The following is a 20129-nucleotide window of genomic DNA, read 5'->3' as shown; positions in this document are numbered from 1 at the left end:
CAGACCTATTTCCCTTTACCTTGTTCCTGAGGCAGAGATTACAGAACAGGAGCATGACCTCCCTTTGAGCCTGGGAGGGTTAGAGGGGCCTGTGCCACATGGAGAGAGGGAAGGCAACAAATTCACTGTGTCCTATGCTCAACCGAACTGTTGCTACCTACTTGGTCTGACCAAATTCCAAGCACAGCCTCCTTCCCCTTCCAGTGCATTAGGAAACAGAAGGCAAGTTCCTATACCAGGTCACCCCTGAAAGATTTCTGAAATTATACCCTGCACTGTCTCATCCCATGGTACTTTATGTCAATGCCATGTCAGAAAACCGGTGCCTACCTTAGGGTCAACACAGAACAGAAATATCCAGCAGATAGGCTAACACTCCATAACCTTATCTGGACATTCTATCATGAAATTTGAATCCAAGAGTTCTTGCAAAAAAACTCCTGAATGTCCCAGTGTTCCTGTGACTGTCCTCTAGTCTTTCTGGAAAGCAGGGCCACGTGGTGCCATCTTTGTTTCTTGTCAGGACAATCTCAGGACCTGCTGATAACATCAGCTTTCTCTATGACAGCCAGGTGGGTTCCTGCTGTTTCCTCCTGGAGAAGGGAAGTGAAGGGGCAGACCTATGAAGCACAGAGGATCTGGGACAGAATCACAAAGCCCAGAAAGCACAGCCACAAGCTGAGAATCCTCTTTTTGGTGGGCGTGGGAGGAAGGAGGGGACAGTGTACCATGACTACCCATATTCTTAATTTGAAAGAGACTAAAATAAGTAGACCTATGTGTCTGGGTGAAGTATGATAAACTGAGTGTCAAAGACTGTGAAAAGGAACATGACTCTGGTTCATTCCATTATCAATGATTCACTTATGCAGTGATTCACTTCTCATTCATTCATTTATTTGCTCATTCCATAATCATGATTGTGTACCTGCTATAGCCCTAGAAAGAAGGCAGGGAAAGACCCAAGGATATGAATACAATCCCCCTGCTTTATGGTGAGAGCTAAATGAATCCATGAAGGGTTCACCTTCTAGATGCTCTTTCCTCTTTTTCTCTCTCTTACCCACACCCTGCAAAGGTCTGATTTCTTATAATTTGCCCGAGCTTTCCTCATCCACTCTCCAGAGCTCTGGAAATGCTATCTAGAGCACCATTTAAACAAAAATGATGAAAATGATAATAATAGGCAACACTTATTGAGAGCTTTTTGTATGTCAAACAATGTTCCAAACATTTTAAATAATCTTATTTATACATCATAAGAGTATGATGAGCTAGGTACTATTAATATGCTTATTTTTCAGATAAGAAAGCCGAGGCATAAAGAAATTAAGCAACTTATGCACTGTCACCCTACAGATATGAGGGAGAACTGGGATTTGGATGCACGCAGTCTTGCTCCAAAGCCTCCGCTCTTAGCCATTACACTATCTGTATAATGGATGAAGTGTTTGGCCTTTGAGAAAATTTAAAGCATATACAGTTTTCTTTGCTGACTTGAATGATATGATTTTAAACATGCTATAGCAGTGGGAGTGGAAACTACTGGAAGCCTCTTCAGTAATAAACCCAGTCATTAATAGCCACTCTTGAAGCCAGGCTGTGTTTAGTCCTCCACCAGGGAAGAAACACATTTTGCTGAGAATAAGTCAAAGTCACACAGCTAATAAACCATGGGGCCAAGGTTCAAACCTGTGCCTAGCATGTGGTTTTCAATAAATATTTATTGGGCAATGAATAAATAAATGCATAAATAAAATGAAAAAACACGCAAGCAGGCAGGCAGGCGGGGCTATGTAGCCCAAAAGTTCATGCTCTATCCTCTGTACTGGTGGTTTTAAATTGTGTGCCACAAAGCCCTCAGGTAATATGAGGAGGGATAATGTGGAATAGCTACCTGCAAGAGTGGAACTCCAGGTGTCCTATCCCTGCTCCAACAAGAGCATCTCTGCTTCCACTTGTGTTAGGTATTGGAGGACAGGTGTCACCAAAATTAGTGGAGCAGCGAGCTCCAAGTATCTATCCCTCCACTGAAGAAAACATTAAGCTGGCAAAAACATTCAGAATCAGGAATGTAAAAAAAAAAAAAAAAAAACTTGCAACAACAAGGGGAATGCTTAATGAAGCAGCAGCTGCTAAATTTTAGTAAGAGCATGTGGCATTTTTCTTACCCACCTACCATCCCCCATTCCCTAACTTGGCCAGTGGCCATGGTGATGATGACTCACATTCTTGGTAGTGCAGCTTGCTAATGCCAGAGGGGCAATTCAAACTTTGTTATCAAAGAACTGTCAGGTGGTTCCCTAAATGAGTGGCTCAGAGGCTGCCTTTGTTTTGATCTTCTTGAAATTTTCTCAGGAATAGAATGGTCCTCTGGACAGCATTTGTCAAAGGATTTAAAAGCATTATACTAGCGACAGTCACCTGGGGAAGGGATGAAGAATGGAACAAGCAACTGACAGACCAAAAAGCTTGGGAAAGAGGAGTCTAAGGAGGAAGATGGCTCCTGGGTATGCCAGGGAGTCTGGAGGCCCATGTGCATGCCCAAGTCTGAATTCATACTCAGAAAAAGCCTGAGGTGATCCTATGCTTATACCTCTGGTTGATCTTTGGGCTCCATGTAACAGGAGGTAAAGGTTAAGACAGTTGTAGATGGTCTGACTAAGCACTGAGGGCTCTAGTTCAGAAACAATCTACAAAGACTGCAAATACCATAAAGTATTTTCTGTTTTGTTTTCTTTTTGGCAATCGCTTCTCGACCTTTTGGCTACAATCAAGTGTTTTCTTCTTGGCTCCAGGGCATTTAAAGAAATATCTCTCAGGTCACTGCCAGAGAATGGAAGGCATGAGCACACATGACAAGAAATACACTGTGCAAAATCATTTGGAAAAGTCACTAAATAAGTGGATGATTGCAGCTCACAATAAGCAACAACAGCAAATCATGGAAAGGGGGGAGAATATGATTTCTAGAGTTATCACATTATAATATTTAAAGTGTCAGATTTTCAACAAAAAATTAGGAGCATGCCAAGAAACAGAAAACTGGCCAATTCACAGGAAAAAGAAAATAAATTGACAGAAACTGTCCTTGAGGAAGCCCAGATACTACAGTTACCAGACAGACTTTAAACAACTGTCTTAAACATGCTCAAAGAACTAAAGGAAACCAGAGGAATGATATCTTAACAAATAGAGAGTATCAATCAACAATAAAAGGAACCAAATAAAAATTCTGGAGTGGAAAAGTACAACAGCTAAAATGAAAAATTCACTAGAGGGGTTCAACAGAAGATCTGACAGGCAAAACAATCAGTAACTTGGAGATAGTTCTATTAAAATTATCCAGTCTGAAGAGAAAAAAAAAGTGAACAGAGCTGAAGGGACATGTGGAACATCATCAAATGTACCAACATACACATTATGAGAATCTCAGAAAGGAGAGGAAAGAGAGAAAGAGGCAGAAAAAATATTTGAAGAAATAATGTCCCCAAAGTCCCAAATTTGATGAAAGACATGAATCTACACCTCCAAAAAGTTCAATGAACTCCAGTAAGATAAATTCAAAGGTATCCACACTGAGATACATTGTAATTAAATTGTCAAAAGACAAAGACAATCTTGAAAGCAGCAACAGAGAAGCAACTAGTCAGGTACAAGTGATCCTCAATATAATATCAACTTATTTCTCATCAAAAACCATGGAAGCCAGAGGACAGTGGGGTGACATATTTAAAGTACTGAGAAAAAAAAAAAACTCTCTCAACCAGTAAGTCTATACCTGGAAAAAGTATCCTCCAAAATGAAAGAGAAATTAAGATATTCACAGATAAACAAGAGCTGAGGGATTTTATTGCTAGTTGGCCTGCCTTACAGGGTATACTAAAGGGAGTCTTTTAGGATGAAATGAAAAAACACCAGACAGTAACTCAAAACCATGTAAAGAAATAACATCACTAAAGGTAACTACATAAGCAAATATGAAAACCAGTATTATTGTATTTTTTTGGCTTGTAATTCCTCTTTCTTTTCCTATATGACTTAAAATAAGAATGCATAGGGACTCCTGGGTGGCTCAGTTGGTTAAGCGGCTGCCTTCAGCTCAGATCATGATCTCCAAGGTCCTGGGATCGAGCCCCATGTCAGGCTCCCTGCTCAGCAGGGAGTCTGCTTCTCCCTCTGCCCCTCCCCACACCTGCTCTTGCTCACTCGCTCTCACTCTCTCTCATTTATATAAATAAAATCTTTAAAAAGATAAAATAAAAAATAAAATATGAATGCATAAAACAATAATTATAAATTTATGTTAACAGGCACCAATGCATAAAGATGTAATTTGTGACAAAAACAACATAAAGAGGGGTGTGGAGCTATACAGGAGCAGACTTTTTGTATGCTATTAAAGTTAAGTTGGTTTCAGGGGCACCTGGGTGGCTCAGTCGTTAAGCGTCTGCCTTCGGCTCAGGTCATGATCCCAGGGTCCTGGGATCAAGCCCCGCATCGGGCTCCCTGCTCGGCGGGAAGCCTGCTTCTCCCTCTCCCGCTCCCCCTGCTTGTGTTCCCTCTCGCGCTGTGTCCCTGTCAAATAAATAAATAAAATCTTAAAAAAAAAAAAAAGTTAAGTTGGTTTCAATTCAAACTACATTGTTAGAACTTTAGGATGTTAATTGTAATCCCCAGGGTAATCACTTAGAAAATAACTTGAAAAAAATAAAATAAAAATTTTAAAAAAATTTTTAAAAAGCACTTAAAAATATACAAAAAAGAAATGAGAGGAAATCAAAATGGCACACAAGAAATGAAAGAAGAATTGAGAGATTCTCAGGCTTATTCTGCCAAAAGATGCAAGAATTGTTTTTCACTGGAATCTGACATGTAACCTATGGGCAAAATGAGGCTCCTCTGAAGAGAAGTTAGCCCACACAAGACTTTTACAAAATGTGATATATATATGAAACATTATCTAAGTAACATGCATGGCCCAGGAACTTGATATGGTCTGAGCACCTTCCCCATTGTTGCTGCTGTAAAACCAATGCCTAGTGCCACACAGCAGCCCAGGATTCCCCTAAGTGTGATCAGCAAAACCCTCATACCATCATGCTGATGGTTATAAAACACACTAGGGCTGCTGTGGTCAAATATGTTTGGAAATGCTGGGTTAAGAGGAGTTTGGAAATGCTGGGTTAAGAGGAGTTCGAGAAATGTCTTTACTGGAGGACTCCTTGAAGTCTGTAATATATCATGCATATACCCTGAGTCCTCAGGAGGTGGTGATAGCATGACTACTTCCCCAATTTTTGGTTCATGGAAAGAATCTGTCATTTTGGAGACTGGAGTTTCAGGGAACATACATTAGGAAACGGTGCAGGAAAGAGTTAAACATAATATGGAGGTTTTCTAGACCCCACGTTCTCCATGACAGTAGATGGAGTGATGGTATTTAGGGTTGCTGCGTAATAACCTGAGTGACACCCATGGCCCAGTGCCCTAACAGGCATGCAGTACTTTGCAGATTTTATTATAAGATTTTAAGTGCCAAGGAATAATTCAACAGACCTTCTTTTTCCCTGTTTAATGTAACACAGGAAAACACAGACTTTGAAGCTAGATAGACCTACACTTAAATCCTTATTTATTCCTTCCATTACTCATGGACTTTATTAAGTTCTACAAAACATCCTCATAACAACATCTAGATTAGTGCTCCTGAATAACAGGGGATACTAACCTAGACAAGCGGACATATGAAACTGACAATTACAGTCTACTCTTGTCAACTTGGCACCTGTACAGCTCTTAAACCATACTTAATCTCCAAGTAAAGACAATAAAGTCATACTTCCACAAGATACAATTATCCCATAAACAACCAGAAATATGCTAATCCATTCCCCAGAAGAGGATTCAGATCCTTGGGTGATATTCACTCTTATCCTTTGATATCCTGTAACTTAAATACTGTGACATAAAGTTAACTACTACTAATACATCTTATATTAGAGGGTAAGGAGAGAAGACCTCAAACAACTTGTATAACCTGTCTGAGGTCATCTGTAAAATGGGTTTATAATACTTATGCAGGGTTATTTGCTCATTCATCAGCAGTCATTTGTATCAATCAATACAAACTATATAGTATACAGTGTTGAAATGGACACATCTTTGCCCCTGACTACAATATAAGGCAATGAGATGAGGTCTATCAAGAGTGTGCCATGTGGCCTAGAACAAAGTAATGCTTGAGAAGCCTCAGTTGACTTTCCCTTCCTCCTAGAATGGGGAAGCCACAGGTCTCAGAATAACCAGTGGTAGCTTGTGTCTCTTCACTCTACCCAAAGGGACCATTCATCCTGCAGTAGAAAGTCCAGAAAACTTCTTCTGAATCCAAAGAAGCCACCATGCCAGAGAGATAGAGAAGATAGAGATATTTCTACATTTCTGTGGATGTGTGCAGTGCTTTGTCTTTACGGACAATACAGTAAGATGACTCAGTGGTTCCTCTTAAACGCCAGTATCCATAGCAACCAGATATTCCAAAAGCTTTGGTAAATAAACAACAGAATCATCAACTCAAGTGTGAGCAGACACTTAGCAAATTAAAATCTAGTTTTGTAAACTGAAGTAATTGAATATTCACAACCATTAACATTTTCCAGAGAATTAAGTCTTAAGTAAACATAATACATTCAAGAGCTTCACACAGGGTTATATTATAGTGTTTATAAAAGAGGTCATGGAAGAATCACAAAATTCACTTTTCTAGAAATGGCAACTGCTTAATCATTGCATTACCAGAAGGCAATTTACCCACAGTTTCTTGCAAAATTGATTTTTCCCATCTCCATCTTTTCATCTGTAGGTACAAGGGCCTATGGAGTCAAATATTTGCCAGTTTAAAATGATTTGCTTTCTACCACTTTCTTTCTATAAACAACAAAACACATTATGGACCTTCCAACCCTTCTGTGCATTTTCTCAGGCATTTTCAATATAAGATCAAGACCAAGACATAAAGACAAAAACAAATCTAGAAAGATATTTCATAAATCAAAGAAAATATACAACTGACCCAATTCCATTTTTGAACTTGAAATTGTGTACATGTCCAAGAGAAAAAGAATTCACCAACCACATTTGCCAAGCCTCATGGTTATCAGAGCTGTGGGGAGTCAAGAAGATGAGCAAGAAGAGACCTTCCAAGCACAGGTCATTCAGTAATAAGTGAGAGGTGAATGAGGGACAGAAAAACAATAAAAAAAAAAAAAAGGTGGAAATCCACAAGCTTGTATACCACATACACATCACTCTTATCACTCTGACCATACACAAAAACTAGTTTTTGGGGAAAATGGGTTGATCTCTAGAGTTCCTAGAATTTGTCCTTGTATGCTTCTTAGTAAAAAATGAATCATAGGAGAGAATCCTTCTTACCAAAAAAATCACTTGTTCATTCAACAAACACCTACTGAGTGTCTACCATGTACCAGAGACAGACGCGGTCTCTACCAGTCCAGGAGCTTTCAGACCAGTAGGGAAAATGTGAGTCAGCAGGCTATTCCACGATAGTGTGGCATCATGGTAGAGGTCACCCATGGGCTGTGACAGCACCAGGAGGGACACCTAACTTAGACTTGGGCTCCCTTGAATGTGGACCACTCCAAATTGAGACCTAAAAAATAAAGTGTCTGTTAAGGGAAGTACTAAGAGCGTTGAGGGAAGGGGCAAGGTCCCAAGTGAAAGGGAACAGCATGTGTGAAGATCTGAGGCAAAAGTGACCACAGAATGTTGAAAGTATTAAAGTTGGTTCAGTTTAGCTGGGGTTCTGGACCCTGTCTCTTTCTCTCACAGGTGGGATAGGATGATGGTTACAATTTTAAGGCTAACACCAGCATTGGCTCACATCCCATAGATGGTGGGAGGGGGAAATGGAGGGGGGGCACAGTGGTGCTAAACATGCTCTAAACAGCCATGCCTGGACGGGGCCACTAAACCATATGTATTATAACCATGTCAATTTGTTCCAGTGTAAAAGATCCTCTGAAAGGACCTGCTGATAGGTTTGGGCCTTTCCAAACAAATTTTCAATTTTAAATATACTAGGCAGGCGTGCTGGAACGTTCAAGGGATGGGTGCTGGAAATTGGACCATGAAGAAAGAGCACTGTCCACGGGCTCAGAAAGACTGGGTTCTGCATGTAGGCGCAGGCCCCTGTGCATTGTCGGGATGTGGCACATACCACTCACTCATTTATTCAGACATTTAAAGGCTTGTATATGGACCATTAACTAGGGGCTAGCAGCAGCAGGATAAGATAAAGTCCTCACCCTCAGGGAGCTCAGAATCTACATGGGGAGGCAAGCAAATATGCAGAAGATTATACCACCTTGTGATCAATGCAATACTAAAAAGAAGTACAGAAAGCCATGTGAGTCCACAGAAGGGACCCGAACCCAAGGAGGGGCAAAGGTAGCCTGCCTAGAGATGACGATGCTTGAGGGGAGCCCCAGAGGATGAGAACTCGAGTGAAGACTCAGGGAAAGACATTCGTGGCAGATGGAGCTGTGGGTGCGAAGGTACAGAGCAGTGGCAAATTCAGACAGCAGCAAGCATGTCAGTACGGCAAGTGTATAGAGTGAGGATGCGGAGGGGAAGAAGAGGAGTTTCCAGAGTAACCAAGTGCCAGGCCATGAAGAATTCTGCATGTCATGTTAAAGTGTTTGTACGACGTGGGGGAGAAAAAAAAGAGGCCATGACCTGGATGACTAGAAGAATAAAGGTCCCATTAACCAACGTAGAAAAGCAGATTGAATGGGGAGCAAACAGCTGGGTCATATTGAATGTAAGGTGCCTGTTGGAAATCCAAGTAAAATACTACTGGAGATAGATCAACACACACACACACACACACACACACTCACACTCACACACACACACACAAGCAGCCATTCTACAGGTCAGGACTGGAGAAAGATTTAGAAATTATCTGCATATAGGAGATCATGCACAGTGTAGAAAGAAAAGAGGCCCAAGGACAGAGTTCAAAAAAACACTTAAATAGCAGATGGAGGAAATGGAGCCTACCAAGGAGACAGAGAAGGAACAAGTCAAGATGTTGGAGGGAAACCAGGACAGAGTAGAGCCCTGGGAATCAAGGAAAAGGTGAATTTCAAGAAGGCTGGAGGGATTACCTTGGTCAAAGACAGCCAAAAGGTCAAGTATGATACAGAATGACCCTTCCCATTGCGTAGAACAATTTGGAGGTTGCTAGTGAATTTGGCAAGAGTGGGTTCTATGGGATGGTGAGTACAAGCTGAATACCAGTGGTTGATAAATGAATGTGAGGTGACACATGGAACCACAATGAACATACACAGGTCTTTTAGGAAGCAAGGCTGGGAAGAGAGAGAGACAGGTTTGTAGCTGGGGCAAAACTCGGAGTCAAGAGATATTTGCGGGGAGGGATGTTGGGAGGACTGAAAGAGAAAATGGGCTGATCTCAGCTGCACATTGTCAAACTGCCTGCAAACCTCAGTCACTTATTAACACGGTCTCCCGGACACCCGGCAGTAGCCTGGTTTGAATGTCACAGTGAGACATGGCAACAGGGAAACTGTGTTGAAGAGAGAAGAATCTAGCAGCCTGAGAAGAAAAATAAGTAGGAAACTAAAGACATTTGTTCTTTGTGGCATACCTTCTCTGGTTTTCAGCTCATCTCTTTCCCGTAGGACCTTGATGTTTTTCTCTCTCTCTACCTGCTTAGACTCTCTTCAACACCTGACAGGCTTCCCACTCATTTCCTTTGTTATGATGAGACTGAAAAAGTGGTCTCTTCAAGGGGTAATGAAAGCCCCAGCATTTACACACTGAAATCTCACAGAAATCACCAGAAACTGAGATGATCCCATGTGAAAGTCTGAGGGTTAGGGAGAAAATTGAAGGGTGAGGGAAGGCGGAGCGGAGAAGGAGGGGAGAGAGAGGAGGAGGGTGAGGAGAGAGGACAGGGAACAGAAAATGAGAGGTTCTTTCTAACTCCAGGGGGGGAAGCATAGGTGAGGGTGGAATAAAGGGGGGAGAGAAAGGGGAGGGGCAAGGAGAGGGAATAAGTCAGGTTAAACTGGGGAAGCATGTGAATTAAAACAGTGTGTATAAGAAATGCAGTTTTAGGGGCGCTTGGGTGGCTCAGTCGGTTAAGCATCCTGCTCTTGGTTTCGGCTCAGGCTGTGATCTCAGGGTCATGAGACTGAGCCCCGGGTCAGGAGCTGCACTCAGTGGGGGGTCTGCTGGAGTTTCTCTCCCTCTGCTTCTCCCCGTGCACTTGTGCGCAAGGGCCTGCGCTCTCTCTCTCTCTCTAATAAATAAATAAATCTTAAAAAAAAAAAAAAAAGAAATGCGCTTTTATTCTACTCAGGTATTTTCTGCTCACTTACCCCACAAACACGTGCTGGCTGGCCACTCTGGGCCAGGCACCGTGTTTGGTGCGTCAGCAGTACTGTGCCTGCCCCGAGCTGAAGCAGCCATTCACAAGGACGGGCGGTAAATCCCACAGCAGGGGCCAGCGTAAGACCCTGAGAGAACAACTCACCAATCCTGGGCGGGTGGAGGGGGGCACAAAAGTTCCCTAAGAAGCCATCCGTCCTCTGAGCTGACGGGTCAGGAGGAGGTAGCAGCCACAGAGCGTGCGCTCGGAGAGAACCGCCGGGCAGAGTGAGGGCACAGGGCAGTCACGATGTCAGCATGAGGAGGGAGCGCCTGCGGACAGACACACAACAGATTAGCAGGGAAAGTAAACAGCGACCTAATGAAACAGGGTCCTTGCGACAGGTTAAGGATTTGGGACTTATGTTAAGCCCAGAAGGCTTTTTAAAAAAACATGGGAGTATCCTAACCACCTTTACCTTTTAAAAAGATCATTCCAAAGGGAGGGGGGAAACACCTGCAGGCAAATATTGAACTTGGTTAATGGTAAGGATGCACAGATTAGGAGGAAGTATACTGAGGTCTGTGATTTACTTGGAAATGCATGACGGAAAAGAAGCCTGGTGGGTAACTAGAAACCTGGAAGGCTGGCTAGATGTGGGACAACGAAAATACGGTAAAATGGTAATGGTAAACCGAAGTGGTGGGGATAGGGGGCTCATTGTAAAATTCTCTCAACTTTCCTTATGTTTGAAAATGTTCATAATAAAATACGGGGAAATTTAGATCATTCTGGCTGCTTGGAGAACGTTCTAGGAAGGGACACAGGAGCCAGTGAGGAGGTGGTTGCAGTAATTGAGGCAAGAGGTAGTCATGGCCCCCGAAACTGGGGAGAAACAGGGAGAGAAGAATTTGAATTCCAGAGCCATTTCGGAAGTTACATCAACGGTTTGGTGAGGGAACGGCTGTGGAGGAAAGGCAGGCTAGGGATAAACAACAAACCTACCAATCAAGAGTTGAGCAAGGATGGCCAATAGATTTTGGGGTGAAAAGAAGGACTCATAAGAGCCATGAAGAACTCTGAGTCACCGGTGTCCCCTTCAACTGGCCTCTGACTTCAGGTCCTCACCAGGAGATTCCTGGCACGAATTCTTTGCCTTCCCGGTCTGCTCTGGAACTCGTGGGGAACTCAGTGGGCTGTGGCAACTTGGCACCCCTCGAGCAGAGCAGGGGGGAGAGCCGGAGAGCGGCTACTTCCCTGCAGGGGCTGGGCCGCCCCCCCCCCCCCCCCCCCAGCCCTCCCCTCAGCCCTCCCCGAGCGCCACTGCAGCTCTGCTCTTGTCAATTTAAGTGCTCTGTTTTCTCAGAACAAAAGTTGTTTGGGGTCAGCTGCTTCAAATGGCTTCTTCATCCTCAGCCAGCTTTAATTTATCAGCTTTCAGTTGCAAACCAGATTTCTCGGGAGGACTCAATCACAATAAAGCAAAAATGAGTTTTCCTCAGGGCTGGAAACTGCCTCTCAGCTGGAGCAGATGTTGGCCTGATGGTTCTGGGAGAGGCAGCCTCCGGGGTCCCTCCCCAGGGTCCCTCCCTCCCCGGAGTCCCTCCCTCCCCAGCACCTGCGCAGATTGTAATTTCAGCTCATTTCCTACAAGCCTTGCGCTGGAGACTGTTAGCAAGCCCCTCCTCGACCTTCTTCCCAAACGTCCTGTTTTCCATTTCCATAATTACTTCTGGGCCTCAGTGCTGGAGGCTTCTCCTTGTCACGCCCAGGGCCTTGGGAGGCTTAGGCGCCTCGGGAGTGTTTGTGAGGACTTGAGCAGGGCGGGCAGGCCACATCCACGGGGATGCGCCTGGCCACAGAAATGCAGTGACTGTTTGGCATCGGACCCTAAAAGGGGGACTCCCAACTCTGCTTAAGGACATGGGAGCCTGGGGGCGCCTGCGTGGCTCAGTCGGTTAAGCGGCTGCCTTCAGCTCAGGTCATGATCCCAGGGTCCTGGGATCGAGCCCCACATCGGGCTCCCTGCTCAGCGGGAAGCCTGCTTTTCCCTCTGCCCCTGCTCCCACTCAGTCTCTCTCTCTCTCAAATAAATCTTTAAAAATTAAAGAAAAAAAAGGACATGGGAGGCTGGGCCAATAATCATCACTGCTCCCAAATAAAGCTAGACACACATGCCTCCCGGCAACCGTCTGATTCTGGCCTTTGACTTTCTGAAAAACAGACCTCACTTGAGACCCAGACAGCATCTACCCCTTCAGTCTTGGAGGGAACCCACTCAGGTAGCCCTTAGGCATCAGATATGAAGCTCTGCCCCTCCCCCAGCTGAGCCTCAGGCTCCCCACAGTGAAATCGGGGAGGGCGTTCAGGCTGGGGGTCATTTCTAGGGGTGAGTCAGACCATGGAGCGCAGGCTGGGTCCTTCGTGGCGCTCAGCCCGCCGTGGTGGTGACCACGGGGCGGAGAACTCCATTTTCCGGCGTGATGACTAACTCACGTCTGCACATCAGCTACGTAGCTGAGCAACCCAGAGTGGGCTTTGTGTGCTTCAAGTATAAAAATGCTCTTATTGTTCTAATTTCCTAGGTATTGGTAACACTTCAGTCACTTTGGCTGCTTGTCCCTTGGAGAGGGGACTTGTTTTAGGAAACAGGCAAGGAGAGGGGCTCCTTTTCCAGCGTTTTCATCATCTTTGGGCCTCTCCCAAGAGTCCTGTTGGAGTGTCCCAGCCTCTCCTGGTTGAGAAGGACTTTCTTGTGAACATGATCACTGCCGAGGACACTTGCAGAGTATTTCACGGGACAGGGGCCTCTGCATGCTCAGGGAGATCGTTTTGTGGGCTGTGGGGGGGACTGTTTTGGTTTTGTTGGTTTGGGCTTTGGTCACACATTTAAATTCTTGGGTCTCCAAGGCCCTGCTTTATCTCTGGGCCACTGTGTCTGTTCCCCAGCAGGAACCTTAGCTCCTGTGCGCTGACAGAGGTCGCTGTCACTCGAGCCACCAGGTGGTGCATCCCAGGCGTCTGAGCCGAGGAAGGGGCAGGTGGAGAGGCAGGCAGACCGGGGCAGGGACCCAGAGACAAAGGCTTCACAGGATAAAGGAAAAGAATTAAAGCCAAAAGATTTACTTTGTGCCAGGCACGATGCCAAGTCCTTTCTGTGAATTTTCTCTTTCATTTCTTTCCCCCAGCCATCCCTGTTATGAAACAGCCCTTTATACTATAAAGAGGCCAACTTGGAGAGTGGGCCACGTTCTCCAGGTCATCCAGCTGGCCCGGGGCAGAGCAAAGGGCAGAAGTCAGCCGCTGACCAGAGCTCAGGATCCTTCCCGCTCCTGGGTCTCTGCTTCTCTGAGGAAGTGGAAGCCTCCAGCTCCAGCCACAGGAGGCCCCTCCACCTGGGTGAGATGGATGCCCTTGAACTGGCGCCACCTGGAGCTCTGTGCCCGCACCTGGGCGGCTGGGGAGTGGAGGGGGCGATAAATGGGCAAGATGGCAGCCTCCCATCTCTGGAAGTGGGAGGGAGCGGCTCCTGCTTTGAAAGTAAGTATTCGGAAAGCACTAGAAGGGGCAGCATCTTTCCTCTGTTCCCCTGTTACAGCAGCTTCTTTAAAGATACCGGATGGCCGCAGCTGGGCCTGACACGGGAGTGGGGGCAGCTGCACGTTTGGGCTTGAGGGTGGGCTTGGAAGGCGGGGCCGTGGTCTCCATCCCCAGCACACTGGCCGCTCTAAACTCAGGTGAGGCCAGGGGTTTTCAGTTTCACTGAGATGGGCCACGGGGGCCTTCCTGCAAGGCCCGGGGGACTGTGGGAGCCAGGGGCTCCTGGGGGCGTGAAGGCCGAGGGAGCCCTGTTTCCCAAGGCATTGGGCACTGGACACAGGGTGCTCTTCTGCCTTTCTTCTTTTTAGTCTCTCGTTCCCCTCCCTCGCGTTAACAGTACTACCCAGAACCGAGTGGGAAACACAGTGCTCAACAAGCAGCAAGGGGAAAGCAAGCCAGGCTCCGCGCTCCCGCGCTGAGGAGCGGGCTGTGGGTGTGCAAGGCTGGCCCAGCTGACTCTGTGTGGGCACGCTCCCCCTGGGCTCTGCGTCCCGCGGCTCGCGCTCGGAGGGTCGGAGCGTCGGAGATGGGTTGGGGCTGCTGGAAGCAGAGCTACTGCTCCCTGGGGAGGACCAGCTGCTTGGGGTGGGGGGCTGCATGGATGCCTCAGGGGGGCTGCCATCAGGGCTGGCCTTCGATGGCATAAGGATGCACCTGTCCCACCACCCCATCCCACCGTGTCCTCTGCGCCCTGTAGAATCTGGTTACGGAGCATTTGCTCTGTTACTCATCCAAGATCTCTGGATGATCTCTGGAAGATCTCTGGATCTCTGGAAGTGCTCTGACTTCCCAGCCCACATGTCAGGGGGTTGGAAAGTCTGCCTCCCAGGGGGATGCTCCAGGATAAGTTCCCAGGCTGGAGCCATTCCACGCTGACCCTCCCTCACCTTAGGGCTGGTCTCTTCCTGGGAGTCTATTTTTGGGGGTGGGTGTCAGAATGCTAAGGCGTGTTCCACCTGCCCTGACATTTTATGATGCCACCTCTGATAGAGGTCCTACAAGCAGCCAGAGGGTCATGGTCACTTGAGAGAGCCCTGAAACCCATCCTCACTCCTTGGGATGGCGGAGGGCATGGAGTGCCTATCCCATCTATCGCACAGGCAGGCGGGGCTCCTGTCTGCAGTCGGCCATGGAACGGTGGTGGCAGCTCCTGTTAGGGCTATGGACAGTCACGCCGCCCACCTGGGCTGGGGACGAGCTGCTCAATGTCTGCATGAACACCAAACACCACAAGCGAGAGCCTGGCCCAGAAGACAAGCTCTACGAGGAGGTACGGAGGCCGGACCTTGCCTGGGGGTGGGAGTGAGGCTGCTTTGGCAGATCAGGGAAGGGACACAAATTCCACGACGGTTTCTGAGCCACCATCAACCCTGACTCATGTGGTTCCTTACATTGGCACTGAGGCCAAGGCCACTGGAGGGACACTGTGGCCTTTTGAGATCATAGCCATTGAGTGCTTCAAAGTTCCCATCTCTGAGCTGCCCAGCCTGGGGGAACAGGGGCAGATGGTGATCCCAGAGGCCCAGCCCTGGTTCAGCATAGATGCAAACAAGGTCCTCCTCCTCTAGCCTTCTTCCTACCAATAGGCACTGGGGAGACCTAGGATTTAGGCAACCCCTCCCCAAGCCCTAAAGGCAGTTGACGGGGGGGGGGGGGGGGGGGGGGGGGGGGGGGGGGGGGGGCACGGGGGAGGCAGGGAGGGGTTGTGGAGCTGGCCTTTCCCTGTGAGCGCTTCTTAGTGCTCCACATCCCCTTGGGGTTCGTGGGGCTCCTCTGCCACCCCCCGGGAGCTGAGACCCTGCAAGTCCTGTTTCTAGAGGACTGCAGCAGCCTGTGGTGGGGAGATCAGCATGCAGGGCCCTTTGGCTGGGGATTCTGACACATTCTCAGCATTTCTTCTATATGAGTATGATCGGCTTGAAGCCATCCCACTTGCCCAGGTCCTCCTCCGTCTCCTGCATCTTAGCCAACCCCATGCCTTTTCCTTCTTCATCGGCCTTCAGTGCCTCCCCTGGCAAGACAATGCCTGCTGCACGGCGGGCATCAGCTGGGAAGCCCACCTGGACGTGTCCCTGCTCTACAACTTCAGCTTGCTCCACTGTGGGGTGATGATGCCAGGCTGCGAGAAGCACTTCCTCCAGGCCGTCTGCTTCTATGAGTGCTCCCCGAACCTGGGGCCTTGGATCCGGAAGGTCAGAAGGCTGGGCTGGGGAGGCGGGAGGCATGTCCGCGCAGTGCCCTGTTACTAAGGGCCTGAGCCCCGCGATGCTGGCAGGAGCAGGCTGCGCTGTCCCCCTACAGACAAGAGCAGAGTCAGAGGCCGGGTTGGGGAAAAGGTCAGAGAGGAAGCCACCTCGGGCCCTGCAGAACAGCGTAGCGGGCAAGAGATGAGGACTGTAGGATGAGGGACTACTGCAATCCCATTCTTCTGGATGCAGGAAGCTGTGTAGCCTGGGCCAAACAATTGAGCCTCTGAGCCTCCTTGTTCTCCTGGGTAAAGCAATGCTTACAGACTCCATAAGAGAATCTATTCAGAGGGTACCTGGCACAAGTACCCTCGTCGCTACTGACGACCTTCAAATGATTGCTATTAGCATTCTTGTCTCCTGCCATGCCTGTACCCAGATGGACTCGGGCGGGCCAGGAGAGCGAATTCTGGATGCGCCCCTGTGCCAGGAGGACTGTGAGCAGTGGTGGGAAGACTGCCGTACATCTTACACTTGCAAATCCAACTGGCATGGCAGCTGGGACCACAGTGGGGGTGAGTGGTGCTCGGCAGGGACCCCACCTGGGGGCAAGCGCAAGCTCCCTCTGCTCCCCGAGGGCAAAGGACGGGGAGGTAAGGGTGTGCCTCCATCCCCCCCACAGGGAAGAACCGCTGCCCTGCAAGGGCTGTCTGCCGCCCTTTCCCCCATTACTTCCCCACCCCGGCTGACCTGTGTGAGAAGATTTGGAGCCGCTCCTTCAAGGCGAGCCCCGAGCACCGGGGCAGCGGACAGTGCCTGCAGAAGTGGTTTGAGCCTGCTCAGTGCAACCCCAATGTGGCTGTGGCCCGCCTCTTTGCCAGCACGGCCCTGTCCTGGGAAGGCTCCTACATGCTCATGGCCTTCTCCCTGCTCCTGTCGTTCCTATCCCAAAGCCCCTTCTTCTCCCACCCTCAGTCCTGTGCTCCCCCAGCTGTGGGTCAGGCTGGGCCACAGCAGCCCCCTTTCTTGGGTCCTTCAAATGGAGCAGCACGGGCTGGGGGGTGGGGAAGACACTGAGGCTGCAGATGCTGGTACCCGAGCCGTGAGCATTCAGTTCAAGGCCTCCACCCCACCCTCCTCTGCTCTGTTCTGCCTTCCTCTGCCTGGAAGGCAGCCAGGGGCTGGGAGCACCAACGTGACCTGCCCCCTTCCACCTTTATGGCCGGTGGGACTCTGATGTGGGACTCCAGGCCCTTCTCATCCAGTGCATGCCCACCTCCTTCCGTGGCAGAGCTGGTGGTCACAGCCCTTCCCACAATGGTGCCTCCAATAAAACAGCAGTTGACCTTTCCCCTCTGTGTGACCCCCTCTGTCCTAGCTCTATGGTCAGGGAGTCAGGCTGCACAAAGAGGGAGCCAGTCCACCGGCCACACTGAAGTCTCGAAGTTGGTTGCCACTTTTAACTCATAACAATTAGCTTCTTCACATGTGCCAGGACCTCTCGTTACATCCTCACAACACCTCCTGGTGGGAAGACTTTCAACACCGCCTCCCCCCCTCCATAAGCGGTACGCCATACAGAAGACCCAAAGGCAGGGTAAGGACCACCCAGACCATCGGTTTTATTTTGGATACAAGACTGAAGCCCCTCAACTGCTTTAGGCATTTCCAGTTCTTTTTTTTTTTTTTTTTTTTGAGAGAGAGCACAAGCAGCGGCCGGTGGGGCAGGGGTGGTGGGCAGAAGGAGAGGGAGAAGCAGACTCCCCGCTGAGCAGGGAGCCTGATGTGGGGGTTTGATCCCAAGACTCTGGGATCATGACCCAGGACAGATGCTTAACGGACTGAGCCACCCAGGCGCCCCATTTCCTGTTCTTTTAACCCCAGAATCACAACACACAGCTCTGGAATTCTGGAAGCCAAGCTCTAATCCGGTTTTACCACTTTCTATATGACTTTTGGCAAGTCCACTGGCCTTCATTTAAGACTGTCTATGCTTCCCTCTCCCCTGAGAGGAACGAGGGAGTTGGACTCCATGATTTTAACTTACAAAAAGAAAAAGGAAAAAGCCAATGCCATTGTTTGTTGGGATATAGTCTGTGCTTCTCAGGCAGTCCCACACCCTAAAGAACAAGACAGAAGTCAGAACTGAACTCGAGAAGGGGCACTGGGGCAGCCTTCACATCCCTTCTGTAAGTAGACTGGGAGCCGACCCACCCACTCAGAACCATCCAGAGCCTGAAGCCCAGCAGCTTCTCAGCATAGATGGTGCCGTCCCTACAACCTTTTCGTTGACAAAGAGGGTTTCTAATATGTCAGCACCTGAGGTAGTTGGCTTTTCCAACAGTTACTCATTCTCACCAGACATCAGTAAGCCTTGCTTATAATTAAACTCTATCTCCATTCCTCCCATGCTTACCCTGAATGTGCTCCTTCACTGAACAGATCCTGTCACAGGGAGGGCACTCGAGTTCTAAAACCAGTGAGGACAGACCTCCTAACTGAGGTGCTCAGAGTCTGGAGTAGGACACGGACACTAGCAGTGGAGACAAAGCACTTGGCTTTTGGGGAGCCTGAAAGAATAGGGACTGGGCTGGGGGTCCTCACAAAGGGAGTGATGCCTGAGTCCACTGAAGAAAGGTCTCTTCATTAGGCACACACACACAAAAAAAATGCTAAACAAAAACCAGCCAGTCCCTAAAGCATGAACTATCTGAAGCAGGAACTTCACCTGCTCTTAAGTGAATCAATAAATTATGGCTTCAAAAATACATATAGTTAAAATTTCTTAAGAATTAAGGACTTGGAGTGTCTGAGGATATGTGTGTGGTAATAAAGCTGAGAGTTGAATGACTTTTAAAAAGTATTTTTAGGGGCCCCTGGGTGGCTCGGTCAGTTAAGCGACTGCCTTCAGCTCAGGTCATGATCTCAGGGTCCTGGGATCAAGCCCAACATCAGGCTCCCTGTTCAGCAGGGAACCTTCTTCTCCCTCTCCCTCTGCTCCCTCTCCCTCTGCTGCTCCTCCTACTTGTGTTCTCTCGCTCTCTCTCTGTCAAATAAATAAAAATAAAATCTTAAATATTTTTAGGTATTTTTACCTAAACATAATCAAAGTAAGGTTAAAATTGAGTTAGCCCAAACAAGACTAGTTCTGAGAGCTTTAGTGACTGCTACTCTTTATTGATCATTTACTCTGTGTCTGGGGCTCTGCTAAGCTCCTAACATGCGTTAGCTGATCTGATCCTTCCAAAAGCTTTGAGAGTCACTCTTAAACACCCATCTTTCAAGTTAAGACAGACATATGTGGGTTTGAAACCAGGTAGGTCAGACCCCACAGTCCCAGCTCATGAGGCTTACACAGAACACCTTGGCAAGTGGGACTGGGGCAAATGTAAGGAGTGAAGGGAGAGGGGGCAGGCTTACAGCAAGTGATGGTCAGGAAAGAGAGACTAAGCTTTCTCCCTGTTTGTGGTTAGAGGAGTGACAGTTTTCGGTAGTGGAATAGAATTGTTTAGATTTGCAGTTAAATGATTTGTTTTAAGCAGAGAGATCCATGCATATGACTATAACACATAGGTAAAATGACCTCTAGCACAGAATGACAGAGCCCCAGCCAGTCAGCCCCTTGGTTCCAGAGGTACTCACTTTGAACCATTTCTGGATTTAGCTATGAAAAAGTTACAAAAGGTGGCTTATCTTTTCTGCCACACAGACTACCTTTTTGCTCTCTGTTCTGTTAGTTTCTTAACTTAATCTTCCAATCTTTTTAATTTTGGCAATCCACTTTTAATTTCCAGGAGATTTTACAACCTGCTGTTTTTGGTTTTATGGATGTAATATCTTCTCAAATCTCACTGAGGGGGCGCCTGGGTGGCTCAGTCGGTTAAGCGGCTGCCTTCGGCTCAGGTCATGATCCTGGGGTCCTG

General features: G+C 47.8%; 1 protein-coding gene across 1 annotated transcript; it reads left to right on the top strand.

The window, feature by feature from the left end:
• Positions 1-13709: 13709 nt before the first annotated feature.
• IZUMO1R (IZUMO1 receptor, JUNO) lies at positions 13710-17532 on the top strand. The gene is made up of 5 exons (XM_032426429.1): positions 13710-13960; positions 15121-15290; positions 16024-16212; positions 16646-16781; positions 16889-17532. Exons 1-5 carry the CDS (start codon positions 13825-13827, stop codon positions 17281-17283), a joined length of 1026 nt encoding a protein of 341 aa, XP_032282320.1. The 5' UTR covers positions 13710-13824; the 3' UTR covers positions 17284-17532.
• Positions 17533-20129: the final 2597 nt, after the last annotated feature.

The sequence above is a fragment of the Phoca vitulina genome, unplaced genomic scaffold (assembly GCF_004348235.1).
Source record: "Phoca vitulina isolate PV1807 unplaced genomic scaffold, GSC_HSeal_1.0 scaffold34, whole genome shotgun sequence".
NCBI classification, from domain to species: domain Eukaryota; kingdom Metazoa; phylum Chordata; class Mammalia; order Carnivora; family Phocidae; genus Phoca; species Phoca vitulina.
The sequence above is the reverse complement of the archived record's forward strand: the minus strand, read 5'-3'. Positions and strand labels throughout refer to the sequence as shown.